At 53.0% G+C, this 23,457-nt stretch overlaps 1 protein-coding gene across 1 annotated transcript; it reads left to right on the top strand.

Annotated features, from left to right (window-relative positions):
- The first annotated feature begins 25 nt into the window (after positions 1 to 25).
- adgrg6 (adhesion G protein-coupled receptor G6) lies at positions 26 to 22,643 on the top strand. Its single transcript, XM_041069589.2, is given in 35 exon segments — positions 26 to 639; positions 2,048 to 2,136; positions 4,525 to 4,878; positions 6,034 to 6,173; positions 6,343 to 6,622; positions 6,686 to 6,859; positions 6,989 to 7,039; positions 8,300 to 8,347; positions 8,647 to 8,718; positions 8,872 to 8,958; positions 9,026 to 9,076; positions 9,230 to 9,301; positions 9,439 to 9,519; positions 14,587 to 14,675; positions 14,749 to 14,801; positions 14,886 to 14,924; positions 14,992 to 15,137; positions 15,345 to 15,456; positions 15,547 to 15,635; positions 15,708 to 15,769; positions 15,846 to 15,979; positions 16,083 to 16,248; positions 16,328 to 16,352; positions 16,355 to 16,473; positions 16,549 to 16,665; positions 16,738 to 16,783; positions 16,898 to 17,004; positions 17,074 to 17,201; positions 17,275 to 17,543; positions 17,620 to 17,719; positions 17,797 to 17,947; positions 18,327 to 18,459; positions 18,538 to 18,639; positions 19,425 to 19,580; positions 21,502 to 22,643. Coding segments are annotated over 35 exon segments (4,041 nt in total). The 5' UTR covers positions 26 to 637; the 3' UTR covers positions 21,699 to 22,643.
- Positions 22,644 to 23,457: the final 814 nt, after the last annotated feature.

Raw genomic sequence — 23,457 nt, forward strand, 5'->3', positions numbered from 1 at the left:
TAGAGTCCGATGTTTAAGCTGCTCAATGTGACGCTTCCCTGTGATGATCATCACACAGACAAACAAATGAGCCCCTCAGTCGTCAGTGTCTGGATCATGAATCCCTGAGTTCAGTGACGGCTGAATGGCAGTGCATGAAGTGAAGGTTTCCTAATGCTGCCTTGTCGTCATGGTGGAGTCCGTCTCTCTGAGATACTTGTTGAGAAGCTTTGAGCATACATATGTAAAGTTGAGTTTTATTTTGAAGGCCTACATCCGGAAGTCTCATCCGAGTGTTTCTTCCAGCTTGACCCGCCTCGTCTCCAAACTTAACGCTGCAACTCCGCGCTGCTTTTCACTTGGTATAAGCATCTTCGCGTCGTCGCCTCCTCCTGTGAGTCTGGATCAGGGAACCGAACCCAGCCATCAGCCGAACCCCTGAACCCCTCGCCGTTCTCTCCGACTCGGCTTCGCGCGTGCTCCAAACTTTGGAGCCTTTTACGCGTCAGCGAGGCGCATTCGGATTTTGGGGATCTTGGAGCCTCTGAAGACTTTCAGTTCGAGTAAAAGACGAGGCAGAAGGTGGAGAAAGTTCGCTGAGGCTTCGTGGACAGAACCATGATGCTGCAGAGCGACCAGCTGCGGCTCCAGTGAAAACATGTGAGTGTCCAAACCCTGATTTAAGCAGCAACAGTGATGGAGCTGGAGCTGGAATCTCTGTTAGTGTCTTTGGGTCGGTTCATCACTAAACATCACGTTCTGTTCGGCTTCATGTTGAATCTGGTCACTGAACGGGACCAGCTGTGATTAAACCGAAGCTTAAGTTTGACCCTCGTCTGTTCGAATCTTCTCCGTCTTTGTTTCGCTGAGAGAAAAAATGAGAAGCAGTTTCCGTGACGCCGTCGGATCCTACAGCTGCATATGTTTCCCATCTGACTTGACTCAGGCCTCGAACCGAGGCTGATGCGGAGTCTGGATCAGCATCCCGTCCTTTATGTGACTGCAGAAGGACCTGAAGCACAGTTCAACTCCAGAGCAGCTCGGCCTCAGTGGTGGAAGCACTTTACAAAGTGTGGTTTGCAGTGAGGACAGGCTCGGTTCTGCTTCATTCAGGCCCGGCTTTATAAAGAAAGTGTTGTTTAAAGTGCCAGCAGTTACACAATCTGAGCCGTCGCACACGGGTGAGAACCTGCCTTCACCAGGTTCCAGCTGAGTGTGTTGGTTCACAACCAGTGTCCGGTTCTGCTGGTTGGACCTGAACCCACACAGACGTGAGTGCTGGGTTTTACACCAGGTTTGCGTTTGTCAATGAAGGTCTGGTCCACTGATCTGATGTAATTGAGGAGTTGACCTCCAGAACCAAACATATCAACAGACAAACGTCTGAGCGGCGTCTTCGTGGTCTGGGTTTGAAGGCCACAGCGACTGAGGTCCGGCCCGGCACACGCATGAATCGCTGCCTTTATGCTGTCGGCTCCGCGGCCTTGTTTCCATCCTGCAGACGGAGGCGGAGACGAGGAAACGATGCACGGCTTGACAAAGACTCGAGTTTTCTTTAATGTCACGAGCTGCATGAATTTGCAGCACAACGCTGGACAGGGTCTGAACTGAGCTCTGTTTATTTGTGAGGGTCCAGTTCTGGTCCCATCAGCGGTGTGTGGTTCTCTGCGGTTCTGACCCGTCTCCGTTGATTCTGCTTTTAGGCTTTGACAGGAAGCAAAGCCTGATGTTCAGATTTGGTTCAGTTTGGTTCACCTTTGTCTTTTTGACCTGACTCGGTGCATCCTGTTGCATTGTGGGAGTGGTACCATTTTTTTTTTTTTTTTTTTTGCTGTTGGTGTTTACGTTCCTGTTTTTACTGGTATTACTGTTGTCTACTGTTGTTTGTTTCTTGCACTATTATTATTATTAGTATTATTATTATTATTAGTATTGTCCATCATGGTGCTGCTGTAAACACAAACAAGCAACCAGCCGTCACGGCTCCATCTGGGCTGGACCCGGGTCCCGGCTCAGCTCTGGACTTCGGGACTGGAGGCTCACACTATGTTCTGCTCTGCTTTGTCAGGGAGTCCTGGACGGGAGGAGGAAGGAGGCGGCTCCCAGTCGTCCCAGTCGTCCCAGTCGTCCTGCTGTGGATGGTGCTGCAGAGACACGGTAGGAACCAGGAGCCGGACTCACAAGTTCCAGCTGCTCCCACAGCTGTCAGACGCACGGCGACCCAGACTGGGTCGGGTCACATTCAAAGGCCTCCCCTCCTGGGAGACCTCAGGAACCAGTGGGTCGGGTTGGTCCCGGTCCAATGAGACGCCTGCAGCTGTGAGAGCAGCTCAAACACACACACGTGCTCTAATGAAGCTTCAGCTCATTTCATCTTCTGGCGCATCATTAACCTCCACGTTTTTCCGTCCTGCTGCTGTTGGATGAAAGCGTTCGTGTGGTTCTGTTCTGCTGTGAAACCCACTGGCATCGTGGAAATGATGCTTGAAACCGCTTTGAAAAGCCTTTTGTGAGACGCACTGGAAAAGTGGGCTCCTCTGAGATGCGGCGCTTTGGTCCGACAGCAGTGATTCATTTCCATCTCTCATTCTTCTTCCCATGTTTCCTTCATATTTTCCACGTGTGACGCTTCCACTAACCCGGCGCTCATCACGCCTGGACTCATGGCTTCATCCTCAGTCGGTGTCACGTTGATGCAGTTGTTGGGTGGTGCTTTGATCAGCTGACCGTTCAGGCCCGCATGGTGCTTTTGTCTGAATCTCCGGGTCGAGCTGTAACGACGGTAGCTGTGCCCGCGTCGTGGTTCTGTCCGGTTCAGCCTCGATGGAGGAGGTGAAGCAGCGTGGGAAGGTCCAGGCTGCAGGATTCTTGGCTCCGTGGTGTTGCTCGTTGTGCCAGAGAAGCTAATAAAATCAGAGACGAAGCGTGTGTGTGTGTGTGCGTGTGCGTGTGTTTAATGTATTTTCCATACTCAGTCCGAGCTGTTCAGAGTCATAAATGTTCCCAGGAGCACTAAACCACACACTGTGTGTGTGCTGTATGTTGAGGTGCTGTGTGCGTGCGTGCGTGCGTGCGTGCGTGCGTGCGTGCGTGCGTGCGTGCGTGCGTGAACCAGAACCAGGAGGCACATTAACTGAATGAACCAATGACTGAGGATCTGATCGCGTCTGACGACCTGATGTACCTGGACAGACTCTCCTGGCCTCTTCTTCCTCCTCCTCCTCCTCCTCCTCCTCCTCCCCCCCTCCCTCGGATGCCGCTCTCTATTATCTCCTAGTGAAAGACGGGGGTGAGGAGGGGGCGGAGCCACGACACCTGGCGCTCACCTGCAGAGACTTGGGTTTAATAAAGTGGCCTTGTTTTAACTCACATCAGAGCGAATGAACTTTGAAGCATCGTTTGTAGGATGTGGGTCTGAACCACACAGACGTTCTTCAGTTTCATCGGTACAAGAGGCTGTTGTGCTTCGATCTGAGAGAGACAAACACTCACAGTGTGTGAATAAAACGTTGAGCCGGTGAAACGAGGGAGGGAAAGAACAGACGTGTGATAACGAGAGGAATGCGAGGAAGGAATGTGAGGAAACGCTAGAAAGGACGAGGTGAAAGGAGAGAAGAGCAGGTTGATGGATGGCGGCCCGTCGCCATGGTTACGGGCTGCTCTTCGAGGGTTTATTGCTGGGTCCCCTTGGACCTGGACCTTGACTTGGATTCTCTGATTGCTGTGAGCGCTCCCACGGACCCTGATGGATACGTGCAGCTGAGCGGACCCAAAGAACCCAGCGAAGTGGTGCCGAGGTGGAACCAAGAGGAGACGACCTGTGACTCGCCATTAGTGATTAGTTGGACGTCAGGGACACGACGCACACGCACAGCCTCCGTCTGTGGGCTCGGCTCGTTGCCATGGCGCCAGCTGCTGTGGGCCTCCACCCGGTCTCCTGTTATCTCCCACACGTGCTTATCAGCACGCTCTTATTTGCATCGCTGACTTCCTGTCTGGATTCTTTCCTTACGGGTCAGAACCATCACGATGAGCCGGCTGTGTTTGTGGACTTGTGGTTTCCTGAAGGTCCAACCATCTGCTGGGCTCGTCGCTTCTGCTGATCCAGGATCAGCAGTCACAGACGGCAGATGAGGGATGAAGAGAAACGTGAGCGGAGCTTAGGCTTTGAACAGATTGCCCTGAGCTGGTGCCGAGCGGCGCCGGGTCTGGAGCGAACGGACTCGTTGACGGGCTCCGTTAATGGGCTCCGCTAACGGGCTCCGCTAACGGCTCCGCTAACGTTCTGCATGTGCATGTTGCTCGTTGCCTCCTTCAAACCGCCCGTCTCCACGTGGAGGCCGTTACTCCTCCTGTTTCTCTCCTCTGAATCTCAAGTCTTCGCTCTCCTCACGCCCTGAAGCCCAGAACCTTGTTGTGTCTCCTCCTCTTTCCCTCTGGGATGTTTGGCCTCGTCGCTCCTTCCTGCTCCTCTGCTGCTGCCGTCGCTTCTAACCGTCCCGGTCCTGTGCTCTGTGAGAATCACGTGTTTCGTCCTGCCGTCAGCTCCGGTTCTGGGCTGCAGCTCCACCAGCTGTAACCAGGTTCTGACAGAGGCCCAGGGGAACGTCACCTCGCCCTGCTACCCCCAGAAATACCCCAACTCCCAGCTGTGCACGTGGAGCCTGCAGGCCCCGGCCGGCTTCGTGGTGCAGCTCACCTTCCTGGACTTTGAGCTGGAGGAGGCGCCAGGATGCATCTACGACCGGGTGATGGTGAACACGGGCAGCGCCGACGTGACGTTCTGCGGCCTGACGGCCGACGGGCTGACGCTGAACTCCACCAAGAACGTGATGGAGCTGTCCTTCACGTCCGACTTCAGCGTGCAGAAGAGAGGGTTCCGAGCTAGCTACCGCCACGGTAGGTCGGCCGCCGCCGCGGCTCCAGCCTCCGCGTGTGTCTGTGTGTGAGTGGTTCCAGATGTGATGGTCAGAGAATGAGCAGCACCGGTGAAGGCCGAGCTCAGCGAGACCTCCAGATATGAGATCCGTGCAGATCACGCTCGCGTTGATATGAGATCCGTGCAGATCACGCTCGCGTTGATATGAGATCGGTGCGGATCGAGCTCGTGTTGAAATGAGATCCGTGCAGATCACGCTCGCGTTGATATGAGATCGGTGCGGATCGAGCTCGCGTTGATATGAGATCCGTGCAGATCACGCTCGCGTTGATATGAGATCGGTGCGGATCGAGCTCGCGTTGATATGAGATCGGTGCGGATCGAGCTCGCGTTGATATGAGATCCGTGCAGATCACGCTCACGTTGATATGAGATCGGTGCGGATCGAGCTCGCGTTGATATGAGATCCGTGCGGATCGAGCTCGCGTTGATATGAGATCCGTGCAGATCACGCTCGCGTTGATATGAGATCCGTGCAGATCACGCTCGCGTTGATATGAGATCGGTGCGGATCGAGCTCGCGTTGATATGAGATCGGTGCGGATCGAGCTCGCGTTGATATGAGATCGGTGCGGATCGAGTTCGCGTTGATATGAGATCGGTGCGGATCGAGCTCGCGTTGATATGAGATCGGTGCGGATCGAGCTCGCGTTGATATGAGATCGGTGCGGATCGAGCTCGCGTTGATATGAGATCGGTGCGGATCGAGTTCGCGTTGATATGAGATCGGTGCGGATCGAGCTCGCGTTGATATGAGATCCGTGCACATCACGCTCGCGTTGATATGAGATCCGTGCACATCACGCTCGCGTTGATATGAGATCCGTGCACATCACGCTCGCGTTGATATGAGATCCGTGCACATCACGCTCGCGTTGATATGAGATCCGTGCACATCACGCTTGCGTTGACCTAACGCCTGCAGTACGAGACAAAGCATCTGAAGCCTGAGGAGCTTCAGAGACAAGTGTGAGCTCTGAGGCCGACGCTGGCTTCATTCGGCTTCTCTGTCGCCTGGGATTCAATCTCTGACTGGGTTGAAAAGCCAACGTTATTGTAAGCTTGTTCCTTCGTAGGTGTGTGGTTCCTCATCATGTTCTGTTGCCTCGTTCTAGTTGCTCTGGCTCTGAGGAACCAGAAGGTCTCCATAACCGGCGGTCAAGGAAGAGTCACACAGGTCTCCAACACGGTCACTATCCCAACGATGAGCCAGCTGACGGTCTGCTTTGAGGTGCAACGCATCAGCCAGAAACAGGTACCACACGCATATATATATATATATATATATATATATATATATATATATATATATATATATATATATATATATATATACACACACACACACACACACACACACACACACACACACACACACACACACACACACACACCCCTGAGGTTAAAGGACACTCTCTCTGCAGAAAGAGTGGCTCTTCACGTACTACGACGTCCACAACAACGTGGTTCTGGCTCTGGGATCGGACGGCGCCGGCACCACGTGGATCGTGGACGGCGTCAGCTGCCAGCTCGGCGCCGTTCTGCCGCCGGCCGCCTTCATGGCCCAGATGACGGCGTTCTGCGTGGCGTGGGCGTCGGCCTCTGGCCTGGTGGGTGTCTTCGCGGGCGGCGCGCTGTGGCCCAGTGCCTGCGACGCGTCCGCCGGCCACGCGGTGCCGGGAGGAGGACTGTTCCGTTTAGGAGGTGAGTCGGCACAGAACGCGGGCGCCGCCGGTGTCGGGTTCTGACTCGCCTGCCCGTTCTCAGGCCAGCAGAGCTTCGACGGGAACATGTACAACCTGCGGCTGTGGGACGTGGCCATGACGGAGGAGCAGCTGAAGGCGCTGACATGTGACCAGACGGGGAGCGTCATCGACTGGGACAACAGCAACTGGAGCCTCGCGCCCGGCGTGGCCCAGACCGACAGCGCGCTGAGCTGCAGTGAGTCCTCGCACGCCGAGGCTTCGCTTTAGCATCCGTCTGACCTCTGGCTGCTCAGTGGTCTCCGTGGTAACGGGCCGCGCAGCATCGTTCCTCCTGCTGTGTGACGCTTTGCTCCTGTCTCCACAGTCTGCTTCCCTAACTGCCTGCACTCACCTCCTGCTGCTGCACCAACTAGTGGTGAGTGCTGCTAATCAACCTCCGGTCTGAGTGTCTGAGTGTCTGGGTTCGGAGCACGCGTCTGTTTGCTTGACTCGGATCCAGCTGGTAGAAAGTTTACAGACAAAGGCATCAACGACGAGAGCAGACCAGCGAATAACAAAGAATCACAAACCGAGCCGGATGAGACCAGAACCAGTCCTCAGGTCCAGGGTCCGAGTCATAAACACAGGCTGAATAACTGAGGTTCACTGTCCTGGAAAGTCCTGGAGACCCACTTCTATAAAGAAGTAAAGGTTTACAAAGGTGTAGCTTGAGGAGCAGAGTTGTGTCCATGTTCGTGTGTGTGTGTGTGTGTGTGTGTGTGTGTGTGTGTGTGTGTGTGTGTGTGTGTGTGTGTGTGAGAGATTAGCGACTCAGGAAAACTTTGTGTTCAAAATAAAAGGACTCCACTTTATAATCTGGCTCCAAACTGCAGAACCTGTGGATGAGTCTCATCCACCTGCTGCAGAGTGTCTGCGATCATTGTCGCCTCTGCTGAACTGCAGCGCGTCGTAGTGTTCATATTGAGAGACAGACTCCCGGCACAAAACCAGACCCACACGTCTGGTACTGAACTGTGCTCGTCTGGTCTGAGCCTCTCAGGTAGGAAACGTCTAATAACAGCCTGAACTCAGCAGCTGGTTCCCTCTGTCACATCTAGAAAGTAAAATCAGCGCGCAGGCATTTCAGACGAGACTCGACGAACTTCAGCTCAGGGTTACGGGTCGACCCGGGAACAGAAGCTTTCTGAACCGAGCACCAGTCTTCCAGAATCCTTGAAATATTCCAGATGCTGTATCTGCAGATGCAAAGGTTCAGGCACACAGAACCAAGCCCGTGTCAGGACACTTGGGTCTGCTGGGTCGGACCCTGGAACCGGGTCATGAACTGAGAGCAGCTGAGCCCTCATTAGCTGGAGGCCGAGTGGTTTGTGCCTGTTAGCAGGCATCTCCCTGTTAGCGGGAACATTTGGCTGGAGGCAGAGGGAGCAGTGAAGGTGTCAAGGTTCAGCTTCTGGTTCCTCCGGGTGTGATGTGGTTCGTTGCTGTGGACCTGCTGGTTGGTTCAGCCCAGACGAACCTCACACTCACGCTGTCAGACCGTCAGAGACGCCGGCGGTCCTTGAAGCGCCGGCTGGTCTGACCCGGCCTCCTCTGGGTCTCAGCAGGACTCGGCTGCTCGTGCCATTGCTTTTCACCGGCTGCATCTTTCTCTTTGTTTCATCCACTGATCCTGCAGCAGCTGTTTCCTCGTCCACTGCCTCCACTAACGCCGCCACTGCTGACGGTAAGCAGCCTGCACGAACCCTCCTGCTGCTTAATGTTCTGCTCTTTGACTTTCTAAGAACCTGTGAGAAGTTGCTTGAAGCGATTTCACCTCAGAAACACAGAACCTTCTATCACTCATGAGTGAGTGTTTTATTCATCTGCAGCTGGAGACTCGCCCAATTCTGCGTAATAAAGTAATATAGTCTCGCACTACATTTAGAAGGTCTCGTGGTGCGTTCAGGGACTGAATGGATGCAGGTGGGCAGGGCGCTTTGTTCCTGTCCAGGCAGCTTATGCTTGTTGCTCTGCTGTGTCCAGTCTCCAGCACTAGCACCTCTCTGACCCCCACCAGCTCTGCTAGCGCTGCCGGCTCAGCCGTCGCCTCCTCCGGTAAGGCTTCCTGTTAGCTCAGTGTTAGCGCCAACCAAAGAGGAGACGGCTCGCGTGCAGTAGACACGTGGACAGAGTCGGGCCTGGCTCCTCCGACACAGCCAGTTTGTTCACTGACTCTGTCTGTTTGTGTTGCTGTGCGATGCTCATCAGTTGTGGCTGCTGCTACCGCCTGGCCCTCCTCTGGCCCTGCTGCCCCCTCCACCCCCTCCACCCCTGCAGCCGGCAGCCCAGCGCGTGGTAAGGCAGTCGCTGCTACCACCATTCATTCAGTGTGTTGAGGCTGACGTCATGTGTTCTCCCGTAGACCAGCCAACGGCCCCGGCTAGCAATCCGGCTACTAGCCCCCTGCTGCCCGGTAAGAGCCACCTCTGTGGAGCAGCAGGTTTCATGCGGCTGTCTTTGTTTCAACATTTAGACCTCTTGAGGTTGATCACAGCTGTTTGTGTGAAGATGATGATCAAAGTGAAGCAAGTTTCACCTCCACTCTTGTTTCCTGTCCACACTGAAGGAACAACTCCTCCGCTGCTGCTAGTCTCTACTAACCCTCCAGCCACTAACTTAGCCGCTACCGCCTCCTGGGGTAAGACGCTGGTTCACTGTGACGGTTTCAGACCTGAATGCGATTGGACATGATTCTTTGTCTTTCTGCCGGTTACTATTGAACCATTATCATGTGGTGTGCTCTGATCATGGTCATCTGTTTGTTTCATCTCGAAGGAAGCGAAGGAACGACTCCTCCGCTGCTGCTAGTCTCTACTAACCCTCCAGCCACTAACTTAGCTGCTGCTGCCTCCTGGGGTAAGACTCTCTGTAGCGCATTGACATGTGGCTGCTTCTAACTGGTCAACAGCCCAACCTGCTGTGGGTCACGGGTTCTCTGTGCTGCAGCTTGCATCAGTCGATACGCATTCTTGGGTTTCTTCTTGGTCTTCCTTGTTTTCTATTCCTTACATAATCAGATAACACATTAACCAAAGCAGTGTTCATGAATGTGGCACAGCTGTGATGAGCTTAGTGGAGGTCGTTGGTCTAATTGTTCTGATGTTCTCTGTTAATTTGCCTCTTTAATGATGTTGGATGTTCCGGTGACAGCGGAGAAGACCCCTCCAACCAAAGACTCTTCTGACGCTGCCTTAGTTTCTCTTGAGCAGCCTACGTCTCTTGGGTCCCGTTTCAGGCTGTTGGCTTCTGGTCCTGCTCCCCACCAGCGAAGACGCAGGCATGTGTTTGGATTCACTGGACCACTGGTGTCTCCATCCTCTTTAAGTAGACAAATGAGCCCTGGGGGTGTCTCTGCTCGTAGGTCCCTGGTTTCCACTTACTGGGATTCTCCTGACCGAGGCTGTAGACGCTCACATCATCGCAGACTCACAGCCCAAACTCATGGTTTCCCAGCTCCACCTGAATCGTCTAACCCTGGACCTCCAGCATTACCCGAGCATCCCAGACATCGCAGCTCTGTCACCTCCCTTGGGTTCATCTCTACACCGCTGATCTGGCAGGGACGAAAAAGGCCCAGTATCGGGAGACGTCCAGCTCCCACTAGAGCACCAGCCAGGCCAACGGTTCACATCACAAAGCCTGCTGTCAAATCCACTCCCACCACCTTCACACACAACCCTGGGCTCACACAAGCATCTGGGCTCAAAGACACCTCACGTCACCTACGAAGATCTACTCAGGAAAGTCCTACAGTGACTCTAGATTCTAAAGTAAGTGCATCAAGAGTTTCCGTCTCACCTCAAGTGTCGTCTCCATGGCAACGTAGAGATGCTGTATTAGATACAGAGGAATCGTCCGTGGAGGGAAAATCACGTGTGTCATTATCGTCCTCCTCGTCATCATTGTCTCCTCTCAACAACAGAAAGAACAAACCCGTAGCACCACAGTGGTCAGTTTTGAGCCGGCCGGGTGGGGGCGACCAAACGGTTGCCATGGAGAAATGGACCGATTCCCCAGAACCAGTGGGCGATGGGTTCTCTGCAGAGACTAAGCCATTTGTCTATGATTTAACTGGGTTTGCTGACGGGGGAAGTTCTTTCAGCATGTACGACTTTGATGCCTACTCTTTGGATGAAGCAGCCACCGTCCCTCCAGCATTTACCAGCCCTGATGCCACGAGTCAGTCCTTTAACCAGTCACACTCTCGCCACACTACATTTTCATTCAATCAACTCTTTAATACTTTGGAAGAAAGAAGTCAGCATTCACCCAATGAGTCTATGAGCCTCATAATAGGCAGTGAGCTTCCTGTCACATCCGCATGGCATCGACTTAGTCCAGATTCCCACACAGCTACAGTACCTGAACCTGGGACTTTGACAGGAGACAACTCAAGTTCAGGTGGACAGACTCTGGAGGAAAAGCCCAACTCGCAAGCTGCTCCTCAACCACCGGTTTTCCAGAGTTTTCCTGGCCTACGTCCGTCCCTTCACTTCATACGACCAACTTTGACCTCCTCAACCGTTCTCGTAGACGGAAGTCCTCTGCTTTTGTCTTCAGACACTCCAACCCCTTCTCTTGACATGTGCTGTTCCTCCTCACCCCCTGTCCTCCCACTTGCTTCCCCCTTGCCTTCTCCTGCCTTATTGTCAACTCCCTCATCTGCTACTTTAAAGATTCCCAGCCCTCCTTCTCGTCTCAACCCCTCACCCTCAGCTCCTCAGCAGCCTTCCACCATCCGTGGGCTGTCAGAGTTGGGTAGTGTTAGCATGAACCTGGAGCGTCCTGTGTTGTCGCTTCTTTCTCTCTCTTCAAACCTTCAGACGGGCTTTGAGGTGACATCTTTGTTGTCACGTTCTCTCTTCTCTAAAGGCCCCGGTGAGTCTCAGAAGCCAGTGCTTCCTGACTCTCTGTCCCTCTCTGCTGGAGGGCAGACTAACACGTTTTCAGAAACAGGACGCCCATGGCCTCACACTGCCAGTGACCAGTTTCTTGCAGCTGTTGACCCATTTGCGTCCTTAGATCAAATCTACACCACGCAGCCAGACCTGGCTGTGGGAAATCTGGCATCTAGTTCTGCAGTACCACCAGGAATGCAGCCGCCTTTGCCCCATTCAGACTTGCTTGTCCCAGAGTTGGTCCCGTCGCTGGTTTTGTGGTCTTCATCTGCTGCAGCCAGTCTGTTAGGCGCTCACTTCTTATCTTATCCTGATCTGAGACATACAGGCAGCGCATATACTCCACATGTGTCGCAGCCTGTTAGTGCATTCATTCGGGCCTTTGAACGCACCTCATCACTGCTGCAGGCGAGGACTGACAGCAGCCGAGGTTTGCAGGCTGCTTCTTCATCTTCACCTTCCGTTGTTTCAACTCTGCCCCCGTCACATCTTCCTGACAGTTTGTCTCTCCCTGTATCTCCAGAGAAGCTTCCTGGCGACAGGAGGAAGCTGTTTGAGGACGTGACAGAAATGAAGGCGGCTGTACCGAAGCCTGGTGATGCTGTAAACTCTTTTCTTTTGGCTGAGACGGTTTTTGGGTCGGGGGACGAACCTTCTCCCAGTCTGACCTTTAGCAGGTTGCAGCTCTCAGTCTCCCGTTTCCACACAGCTGCCAGGGCTCTGTCTAACTGGGGGGACGCTCAGGCTCCTCCTGACAAAGACTATGCATTTAATCAGCCCACTTCCTCGCTGTCACATCCGTCTGTCAGTTCAGAGCCCAACATGAGCCCCCAGCAAACTTCATGGCTAAAGCGCTCGCACCAGCCAGACTTGATGCTAACCCAAACTGAGCAGCCACAACGCACACACAGCTCAACACCGTTGTCCGTCCACACGGGTGAGGAGCTGCAGATGGGAGAGGAGGCGCGAGCTGATGACGGGTGGCTCCACCTAACGCCTCCCTCTGACTCGTCTGTCCTCTCTCCACTTTCTAGCGTCCATCATTCCATCCTTCCCTCCAGAACCATCCCTCCTTTTCCTCTCCCATCCTTCCTCAGCCCTTCTTTCTCCTCTCTCCTCCTCAGTCGGCTGCAAAAAAACCCACCAACTCAGACAACTGCTGAGTTTGAACAGTCAGTGACATCTACAGCCCCCGAGGACCAACGTTCGCAGCCTCCAGCCTCATCCGCCCAGTCCAGGCAGCAGTTTACTGCCCTGAGTCTGTCACTTCCTCTTTCTGAACTTTCCTCTCGCTCTGATGACAAATCTAGCAGCTCTCAGCCGCTTGTATCTGCGGAACTAAAAGAGCCTTCGCCACAGCTCTCACACGCCATAGACTCCACCGACTCTTCTAGGCTCGTTTCGGCTCCACTTTCATCACCTGAGACCTCAAGTAGCCCTAGTGGAGCTGGACAGGACTCGCCCCTGTCTGCTTTATTCAACCCTGCAGATATTGTTCCAAAGCTCCATGCGGCCAATGAAGCAGACTCTGCTGTGGGACATGTCAGCATAACACAGGCTCAAAAGGAGCCTGGTGAAAACCTGACCACTCAGGCCTTTCTCTCCGTATCGACACCAGCCGCTGCAGCAGCTTTTATGACAGACCCCCTGCACCTCCCTGGGCTTAGTGGCCCCGGCCCCAGTGCAGCCTCTACTGGCTCCTCTATCGATGCTCCAGATCAGGGCATCAGCTCTGGGCCTGCAGAGCTCCCAGCTCCAGCTGACAGCCACACTACACACACAGTGGGATTAAAGTCGAATGCAAGCACTGTCATAACAGACGAGGACCCTCCCCCAGCACCAGCGGACATGACAGAGGCCAAAAAGGCTGAGGATGCTCCGGAGGGCGACATCCCGACCCCACATCTCAGTGTTTCTAAGAGTAGCTTCAACTCTAGTCCAATTGTGTCAAATCACAGTGCGAACCAGAGCTACGGAGGAAACGAGGCCGTGGCCTCGGACTCCAACCCTCCCAATTTGCCGCCTGTGATGGGAGCGACGCCCACTCCTGCCTCTCGGCCCGTGGACTTTACCACCCAGCCGGCGCCGCCACGTGTCATGCGTGGCCCGTCGTCAGGGAACAGTATGTGGTAACGCGTAGAGATGCTGTAGCAACAATCAACGTAGTGACATGTGTGAAGTCTTAAAGTCTGAACACAAGACTACAAGGCCAAAAGTTTCACATGGTTCTGGTACCAAAAACCAGCTGCAATATTTGGGCTTCCACAGACGTTTGTCATAAAACTGCTCCTGTAGCTCGGCTGGATTTTAAGACTGAATGCATTATGTACATCCTGATCTGGTGGCTGGGTTAGCTGAGACGTGTAGTAGTATCAGATAAAATCCCTCATCACGACCCAGTTCTGACTCTGGTACCCGTTATTCAAATGAACTGTTCCCTGTCATCGCTTCCACTGTTTAGAATCACATCTATCTATCTTCACTTCAGGCTTTTTTAGTCCTGCTTGTCCGTGTACTTTCCATCAGCACAGTAAATATCAGGCACCTTCTCTTCTGGCTTCTGCAAATTGAATTTGAATTGTATGCAATAACCTAATGGTCGCACCACACACAGAGCAGACCACTAACAACTAGGTGCTGCAGTGACACCTAGAGGCCGGAGTGGAGCACAGCAGGGGATCCTCAGGCTCCTAGGACGATGATGAGAACGAATAACCATGCTAAAAGGAGATTAATAAAATAGTTCATTTCAGGTTCTAATGTGGTGCTGATACTGAGACAAAACATCTTAGCATCATCTCTGTTGCTCACTCAAACTCTCCTGCTACGTCCACTTCCTGTCTCATCTGGCTAGTGTCTGCAGCAGCTCATCCCTTGTCCTCATTGTTCACTGGCACATTGTGTTTTTATATAACTCAAGTAGCTCAGCCTGATTCACCTCCTGCTTTGTGACTTCGGCGCCGAGACTCCATTAAAAGTGTGAAACATTTTGTCTCATGGCTCTTTCCCTCTCGTTCGGCTGCAGAGGCCTTGTTCTACCGGGTCTCTTTTTTGGTGGACGGTGGCGGCTCGGCACTGACCCAAGCTGACGTGGAGAAAGCCGTGGCTCTCTGGGTAAGAAACCGGGCTCAGTGGCACAGATTAAAGGTTTTGTATCGTCAGTGAATCGTCTGTTTTTCTTCCACAGCTGAGTGAAGCGTTCCAGAACTGGACCCACAGCGTCGCTGTGGACAGCATAAGGTCTCTGCTACGCTTCGTGCTTGTCGTTGAGCCAAATGTTGTAGTTGTAAACTCAAAGCTGGTTTCATCTCTCCTCTCTCAAAGTGTCAGACCCTTTTCTCCCAATGGAGGGAACCGTAGAAGGTAGAACCCACTCAGTGAACCATTAGGTTTGAAGCTGCAGGCGTGTTGATTTTATCACTCTCCGTAGCTACTGGTGCCAGGCCCTGCTGGTCGACACCTCCAGCACCAACCAGAGTCTGGGCCAAGCTGTGTTCACCAGACTGTCCAGCAGAACCGGGCTTGTGGGGGATGGACTGCAGATCCAGCTCGACTCCATCGCTCTTCAGTTAATCAGTAAGAAACTAGCGCCTGTGTGTGGGGTTGTTCTTAGTCGGACATGCTCCTCCAGACCTTCTGTCCTGCTACCTCTGAGTGGCTGAGCCCACCCGATCCAGGCAGAACATCCAGGATGGTAGCTCTGGAGGCCCAGTGCCGGTCCGCTGCACCAGTGTCTCCTTTCTGGTGCCAACTGACATTTTTTCCCATTTGGTCTCCTGACAGAAAACTGTCCAGAAGAAAGTCGACCTCACTATCACTGGGCTGAGACCAGCCCCAACGTCACCCAGTACCTTCCCTGCTCCATCAATAAGGATCAGAACGCCTCCAGGACCTGGTGAGGCTCCATTAAAGGAGGCTCTGTGCTTCCACTCGTCTTTGTTCTGCAGAACCTCTGTCTGACACCTGCATCTCTCTTTGCTCTCAGTTTAATCAGTCCACAGGACTACTCCTCCTACTGGTCCCCAGCAAACCTGAAGAACTGCCAAAAGATCGAAGCCATCCAGGTGTCAGCAGGTAGGCTCTGATTGGCCAGACACACCTGATGGCGTTGCCTCCATCAGAACAGTAACGATGCTGTGTGTGCAGAAAACGCGGTGGAGGTGGCCGTCCAGCTGGTCGACTACTCCAAGGCTCTGTCCAGCGACGAGGTGGGTCCCACGCTGCTCTCTGCTGCAGGCTCCAGGTGCGGCCACACACTCAGCGAGCTCTTCTCTTCTCCCTCAGGTGTCGACGGTGGTGACGAAGGTGCAGGAGCTGGTGAACGTGGCCAAGATCAACAGCACGTTAGCCTCCAGCGTCGTCAACATCATCTCCAACGTGATGACCAGCAGCGACGCGGCGCCGGCGGCCAGCTCACAGTACGATATCAAACCCCAGGGGTCAAAGGTCACCAGCCTCTGCTACAGACGCCCGCTTGCAAACATCGACCTCTGCTTCCTTTTGCTGCGTTTTGTCCCTTAGAGCTCTGAAGACGGTGGAGGACCTGGCTCAGAAGATCGAGTTTGACGGCCTGTCGCTCAACATCACCTCCAGAAACCTGATCTTGGGAATTGTGGCCTTCAACAGCAGCACCTTCAACGGCTCGTCCTTCAGTGCCTTCAGGCTTCCCAACTCCACAGAGACGCAGGTAATGTGAGCGTCTCCGAGCTTCACCTATGGAGGAACTTGGGCCCGAGTCTGATTGTTTCCTCTCATCCTTGTGTCAGATCGACTTTGAATCGGATCGGATCAACCCCTGGCTCAGATCACGCTCCCTGCATCTCTGCTGTCCAGTGTCTCACTGAATGAAGCTGAGCGATCGTCTCTGTCCAGGATCAACTTTATGTTCTTTAACAACACAAATTTCTTCCTGGTCAGTTCAGTCCAACTCAGATCCCACCAAACCTGTCTGCTTAAGGCTTAATGGTATTTGTGGCTGTTTTTCCAGCACGAGCAGGGCAATCACTTCCTGAACAGCTACGTGGTGGCGAGCAGCGTGGGCAACCTGTCCATCAAACACCTGAAGGCTCCCGTGGAGATCGAGATCGCTCACATCTCTGAGACGGTACAGATCAGGCTCTCGGAAGCTGGACTTGGTGATTGTTGGTTCTAAGCTACTCTTGTTCTGTCCCGACAGGTCTCCTCAGATCCACTTTGCATGTTCTGGGACTTCAGCATGAACGGTAAGTCTCAGGTTCATCTGCGTGGTTGGGCCCAAATGTTCTGCTTCATGTAACAGAGATTTAGTCACTGCGACAGCGTGGCCTCATGCTGCAGCGTGTGTGTGTTGCCACTAGAGGGACATGGAGGCTGGAACGGAGACGGATGCACAGCGTCCACAGGCTCCACCAGCAACAAGACCGTCTGCCTGTGCGACCACCTCACACACTTCGGCATCCTCATGGTACGAGTCCAGAGCCACAGGTCGAGGCTTCATCACCTTCCTTCTAATGACGTGGTTTTCGTCCTCCAGGACATGTCAGGAAGTGCTCCTCAGATCGACCGGAGGAACGGCATGGTTCTGACCTTCATCACCTACGTGGGCTGTGGCGTCTCCACCGTCTTCTTGGCCGTCACGCTGCTCACCTATGTCGCCTTCGAGTGAGTGGTCGAGGAGTGAGTGCATGTAGCTGCTGAGTCAGGTCGCAGCCGTCTCACAGCCTCTGTCCTCCAGGAAGCTGCGCCGTGACTACCCGTCCAAGATCCTGATGAACCTGAGCGCGTCGCTTCTGCTCCTGAACATGGTGTTCCTGATGGACGGCTGGGTGGCCGGTCTGGGCAGCAGCCCTCTGTGCCAGTCGGTGGCCGTCTTCCTGCACTACTTCCTGCTCACCTCCTTCACCTGGATGGGCCTGGAGTCCGTCCACATGTACATCGCCTTGGTCAAGGTCTTCAACACCTACGTTCGTCGCTACATCCTGAAGTTCTGCCTCGTGGGATGGGGTGAGCGGCCGCGCGGCTGTTTGCCGCCTCTGAGCTCGGAGGCGGTTCCGTGACCTGCTGCTTGTTGTTCTTGCAGGTCTTCCTGCAGCGATGGTGCTGATCGTGGTGTCTGTGAACAAACAACATTACGCGCTGCTGGAGTTCAAAGATGACGCAACGAACCAGTCGTCCAAGTTGTGAGTGCTCGTGTCGCTCTGACCCGTTTCCGTCTGTCTGTTCTGGAGCCTGACTCTCTCTCTCTCTGTCTCTCCAGCTGCTGGATCCACAGCACCGCCGTGCTCTACACAACCTGCATCGGCTACTTCTGCCTGGTGTTTGTGCTCAACGTGGCCATGTTCATCGTGGTCATGATGCAGATCTGCGGTCGCAACGGCAAACGCAGCAACCGGACGCTGCGAGAGGAGGTGCGTTTCCAGTGGGACGCGTTTCCAGTGGGACGTCTCCTACGGGACGCATTTCCAGTGGGACACGTCTCCTACAGGACGCGTTTCCTAGAGGACGCGTTTCCTAGAGGACGCGTTTCCAGTGGGACACGTTTCCAGTGGGACACGTTTCCAGTGGGACGCGTTTCCAGTGGGACGTCTCCTACGGGACGCGTTTCCAGTGGGACGTCTCCTACAGGACGCGTTTCCAGTGGGACGTCTCCTACAGGACGCGTTTCCAGTGGGACACGTCTCCTACGGGACGCGCTTCCAGTGGGACGTCTCCTACGGGACACGTTTACAGTGGGACACGTCTCCTACGGCACCTGTTCCAAACGCTGATCCTCTGTTTGTGATCCAGGTCCTGCGGAACCTGCGCAGCGCCATCAGCCTCACCTTCCTGCTGGGAATGACGTGGGGCCTGTTTCTGTTCGCCTGGGGCCCAGTTCACCTGGTCTTCATGTACCTGTTCACCATCTTCAACTCGCTGCAAGGTACCGAAGCAAGAGATTTAGAAGGTATTTGCTGAACACTGGAGGAGGCGTCACCTAAGAGCTGTGATGTGTCTCCAGGTTTCTTCATATTCATCTTCCACTGCGCCTTAAAAGAAAACGTCCAGAAGCAGTGGAGGAGGTACCTCTGCTGTGGGCGCTTCAGGCTGTCCGACAACTCAGGTACCGGGAGCTCGCTTTTTCTCTCTTGCTCTCTTTCTCTCTCTCTCTCCCTCTCTCGCTCGCTCTCTCGCTTGTTCTCTCGCTCGCTCTCTCTCTCTCTTGCTCTCTTTCTCTCTCTCTCCCTCTCTCGCTCGCTCGCTCTCTCGCTTGTTCTCTAGCTCGTTCTCTTGCTCTCTCTCTCGCTTGTTCTCTCGCTCGCTCTTTCTCTCTCTCCCTCTCTCGCTCGCTCTCTCAGGGTAACCTTGAGCTAATTTGCTGCTGGACACCTGCCACATTCCTGCGGCAGCAGAACAAGGAGTCCACTTTGCAGCGGCGCCGAGCCCTCTGCCTCTGAGCCGCTGGGCCTTGGTTGCGTCCAGGTGCTTCCCCGCGGGCGCCGTGTGCCGCTGTCGGTCCTTTGTTTGGAGCGTCTTGTGCCAGACATTCCAGACGGTTCATCTTTATTATTACCCTGTGTATTACACTGTGTGTGTCCTGCTGGGATCCATGAACACATGAAATGACTCAACTAGGCATTTCAGTATTATGAGTGTGATAACAGAGCGTCTCTCTCCTCGAGCCCTTCCGTCCGTCATAATTTGCTCTTTTTACGCATTTCAGCTGCAAATTATTCCAAACACTGTGGAGCAACTCAGCTGATTCCCAGCGAGGAGATTTATTTCTCCTCCTGAGACTCTGAACCTGCAGAATATACATGAAGCCGAGCCCTGATTTCACACATCTGCTCTGTGTTACTGCAGCCGCTTGTGTAATTATCTGGGCCTGAACACTGTGTTTGTCTGCAGACTGGAGCAAGACGGCCACCAACAACACCAAAAAGGTCAGCTCAGAGAACCTGGGCAAGTCCCTGTCCTCCAGCTCCTTCGGCTCCAGTACCGCCAACTGGACCTCCAAGGCCAAAGCCACGCTCAACCCGTTCACCAAGCGGCACAGCAGCACAGGTGAGAGGCCTCGAAGCTGTTGCTGATGCTGAGGTGGCTCGTCGGGAGCCATTGTGCTGTCATGTCCTCTCACCTGTCGTTTCTGTATCCACCTGTGTTGGCTGTGTAGAAAGCTCTTCGACCAATAGCAGCAGAGGAGCGTCGACCAGGTAAAGCTCCAGGTGATGGTGGACCGACTTCCTGCTTTTGGCATCATGCTTTTCCCAAAATGCTTCTGCTCAAAGGTTGATGTGTTCAGCTCTGATGTGGAGCTGTCAGACATTTTGGGAAACTGGCTACTGTGTGTTGTGATTGGCTGGTTGCTGTGATGTCATGCCTGCGACACCCAGAGTGGGAGGGGCTACGTGCCTGAACATTAAGCTCCACCCACTCCAGCTGTCGCGCTAACGCTGGCGTGGGCTCGTTTCCTCCAACATTTTACCACCATCCGCTTCAAAGCCACAGCTTCACACTTAGTTAGTTCAGCTCACCTTTAATCCGCCTGCTGTTGGTTTGTATCCTAACCAGGTGATGAAGCTCCGGCCTCCTTCAATTTAAAAATCTCTACCACAACGTTTCAGCAGCTGTTTTCTATAATTGATGTTGACTCTAGATTGATTGAACTTATTTTGTAATTGCTAAAAACTCTAATGTTGCAGATAGTTTCCATCTGTTTGCAATAATAAACACATTAAGTCTAGATTTAAACGTGACTTTGATGAAAGTGGGGAAAAGTGACTTATTGCTGTTTCATTTTTCAAGTTTGAGTCTGGTTTTAGGGAGAATCCATATAAATAAAACGTTCCATGTCAGACTCCATGAAAGCAGCCATAACTCACAGCCGCATTCTTTTTATTGGCCACTTGTTGATGACGGGCTGCACAGCTGCAGAGGATTTGGTGGCTCTTCCTTCAGCAGCTCCTCGTCTTCTAAACTCTGTGTGTCCGTCCAGGCCGGCTGCCGCTCGTCATTGGGCTTTTTTACCTCTGTGAGGATTCTCACCATCCGTGTGTAAGTCACGGGTGCGGTTTAACCCAAAGGTCCGATCTGTTGAGTATTTAGAGTCACAATATGTTCTGATCTCAGGTTCTGGGTCAGGAGAGAAATGGCTTTGTTAGTCTTCATACATGTGAACAAATGTGTGGTTCATGTAATGAAGACTTCAACATATGAGCAGCACCAGAACCTCTGGGCTCTAAGGCAGAGTATGGGCTTTTGAAGTCGTGGAACCCGACGGATCCGAGCGGGTCGGACATTCTGCTGAAGCATCAGGCTCTCACGTCGTTCTTATATTCGATGCAGCTGTAATGAAAAGCGCCTGCGCTTCATGTGGGCCAACATGACGACACTCAGAGCAGAACCGCGTGGAGCTGCAGGGTCAGGTTCTGTATCAGCACCACCGTATTTCTCTTTCTGTCATTCGGGTCGCGCTGGGAACCAGGTGGGAAAGTGCTTGGTTACCTTGGGTTATTCACAGGGTGACAGCTGCTCTGGTTCTTCAACCAAACCAGACGGACGAGCTGCGAGCTTTGTAGGTTGGATCCAGGCCTCCGGCTCCTCCTCAGCAGGACATGGTGTCTGTGGCCCGATCCACGTCCTGAGGTGGAGGCTGAGATATATATATATATATATATATATATATATATATATATATATCGATCATCTGATGAAGCATCTTTATCAGGCATTAAAGAATTGGATCCTTTTGGCTTCCTAATGTTGTCGTTGGCAGCTCCAACAGAACCACTAGTTTCCAGACCTGTCTCTAGCCTTAGATCCTGTCCAAGCACACAGGTTGATGTTCTGACCCAGTCGGGCTCTGGGTCGGACCAGGCCGGTTCCTGTTTGACGAGCATGTCCTGTAGGAGTGGACACTTGTTTAACACCTTTGACCTAGAGTTGACCTTTGACCTGTGGCTGTTTGTCCTCCCTCTGGATGCAGATAAACGTCCCTCGGGCCCGACCGGCCCCAAGTGCGTCTCCTCATCCTCCTCTGAGCTGGAGCCCAGCTCCTCGTCCTCCATCCTCCCCGTCAGCCAGATGATCGACAAAGTGAAGGGCTACTGCTCCCTGCGCACCGACAACTTCTACAGGAACATCCTGATGTCAGACAGCTTCACGCAGAGCACCAGGTTCTGAGGAGCCTCCTTCGCCCTCCCACTATGTTATTTATTGCTTTACGCTTGTTCTGGAACCTTAGAGGTTCTGGAAAGACTGAAAGTCTAGAACCTTGGCGTCTTCAACGCACTGAGGCTTGATCAGAACCTGATCCTGTCTGAGGCCTCAGGTCCAGTTAGTGGCACCAGGACACAGTCGTGACCATTAGATTAGTGTTGATTTGTGTGTTCTGACCCATGTTCTGTTCTTCGCATGTTGTTACTGGTTGGGTTGTGTCATCATGCAGAACCTCCTGTGGAATAAACTTGGACCATGTTATCGTGGTTCTGATCCTGGTGTCTCCTGGCCGGTTGGATTCTGTTGTATCCGACTTTGTTTCCGAACTGAAAGCAAAGCAGGGCGGGATGGAGAAGAACCAAAGGTTCTGACAGAACCAGGAGGCTGCGTTTACTGTGATGTTTGAGTGTGTAGCCACATGTGTAAATAATGTACAAGTCCATGTAGTACATGAAGTTCTGTGTGTACCGATCTATGTTGCCTGTTTGTACATTTGGTTGGAGTCAAGCTGTGAAAGTCAAACCTTCTGCTTTTCCTTGACTTCAAACACATCTGTCATTGAGCTTTGAAACAGACTGGAAGAGAGAAACGAACACAGTCGGGGCTGAACCGGGCCGGGTCACGTGGTTGGTTTCAGACGCCGTGTCCCTCTCATCAGACAGGTACAAGCTGGTTCGCTTCCCTGTGGCCGTCACAGCCGCAGCATCGACGTGGGACGCTTAGTCATTCCAAACGCTCCTACGGCCCCTGAAGGCAGCACGAAGGCCTCGCCTGGGTTTAAATGTTAGATCCCTGAGGAACAGAGTCATGGACTAAGGGCTGCAGTGACGTGACATGGATGAAAATGTTGTTTATAAAATGATGTGATGGTTTGTTGCTGTGTCTCATTAAACGTGTCATTTAGCCTCAGGTTGGACTTTTTACATATTGTGGCTTTGACTTTAAGGAGAGATTGTTTGTAGCAAAAAAGATATGAATTAAAGTCAGAGCTGATGCTTTAATGAAGAAAATCCAAACATTAATTATGGAACTTTGTAAAAATGCTTTAATAATTTGAAGTCTGGAAGAAGGATGAAGATGTGAAGGAGTTGAGTTTGTCTTTATTCTGGATGAGTGAGACATTCACAACCATAGGACATTCCAGATGTTCAATGCAAAAGCTCCGTCTAGTGCATAATGAGAAGCCTCTTGGGACGAGTGAGGATGACGGCTGTAGGGAGGCTAACAGTTGGCCTAGACGAGTTCCTGTCTCTCCTCGCAAACATCTGGACCTACTCACACTTTCCCTCGCTGCTCATTATGACCTCTTGACCTCTGTGTGTAGCCTCTGGCCTCCTCTCCTCATCCCTTGTCTTCTTTTAGCTAGATAGCAAGATAAGCCTGTGTCCTAAGATGCCTGAATTATGAGAGGAACATGAGAAGAAGAATAAATACTGGGCAATAACTTTCTCATTGTGTTGAAGGAAATAAAATCTTCCTTCACCAAGAGACCCTGATGAGTCAAAGGCCAATGGGATCCAGTGATTGATGGTTCTAGTACCACCAGCGCATTGACTCAAATGTCTAGTTGCACCGAACTTGTCCCCACGTACCATGTCAGGCAGCGCAGAGGGAGGGTTCTGGATGGAAGTGGGACCCAGCTGCAGACAGTCGGCCCGTGTGGCCAGAGGTGGTACTGCAGCCCGAGAGGAGCCAGGTGCTGTGGAGTGGAGCACAGACACTA

The sequence above is a fragment of the Betta splendens genome, chromosome 24 (assembly GCF_900634795.4).
Source record: "Betta splendens chromosome 24, fBetSpl5.4, whole genome shotgun sequence".
NCBI lineage: Eukaryota > Metazoa > Chordata > Actinopteri > Anabantiformes > Osphronemidae > Betta > Betta splendens.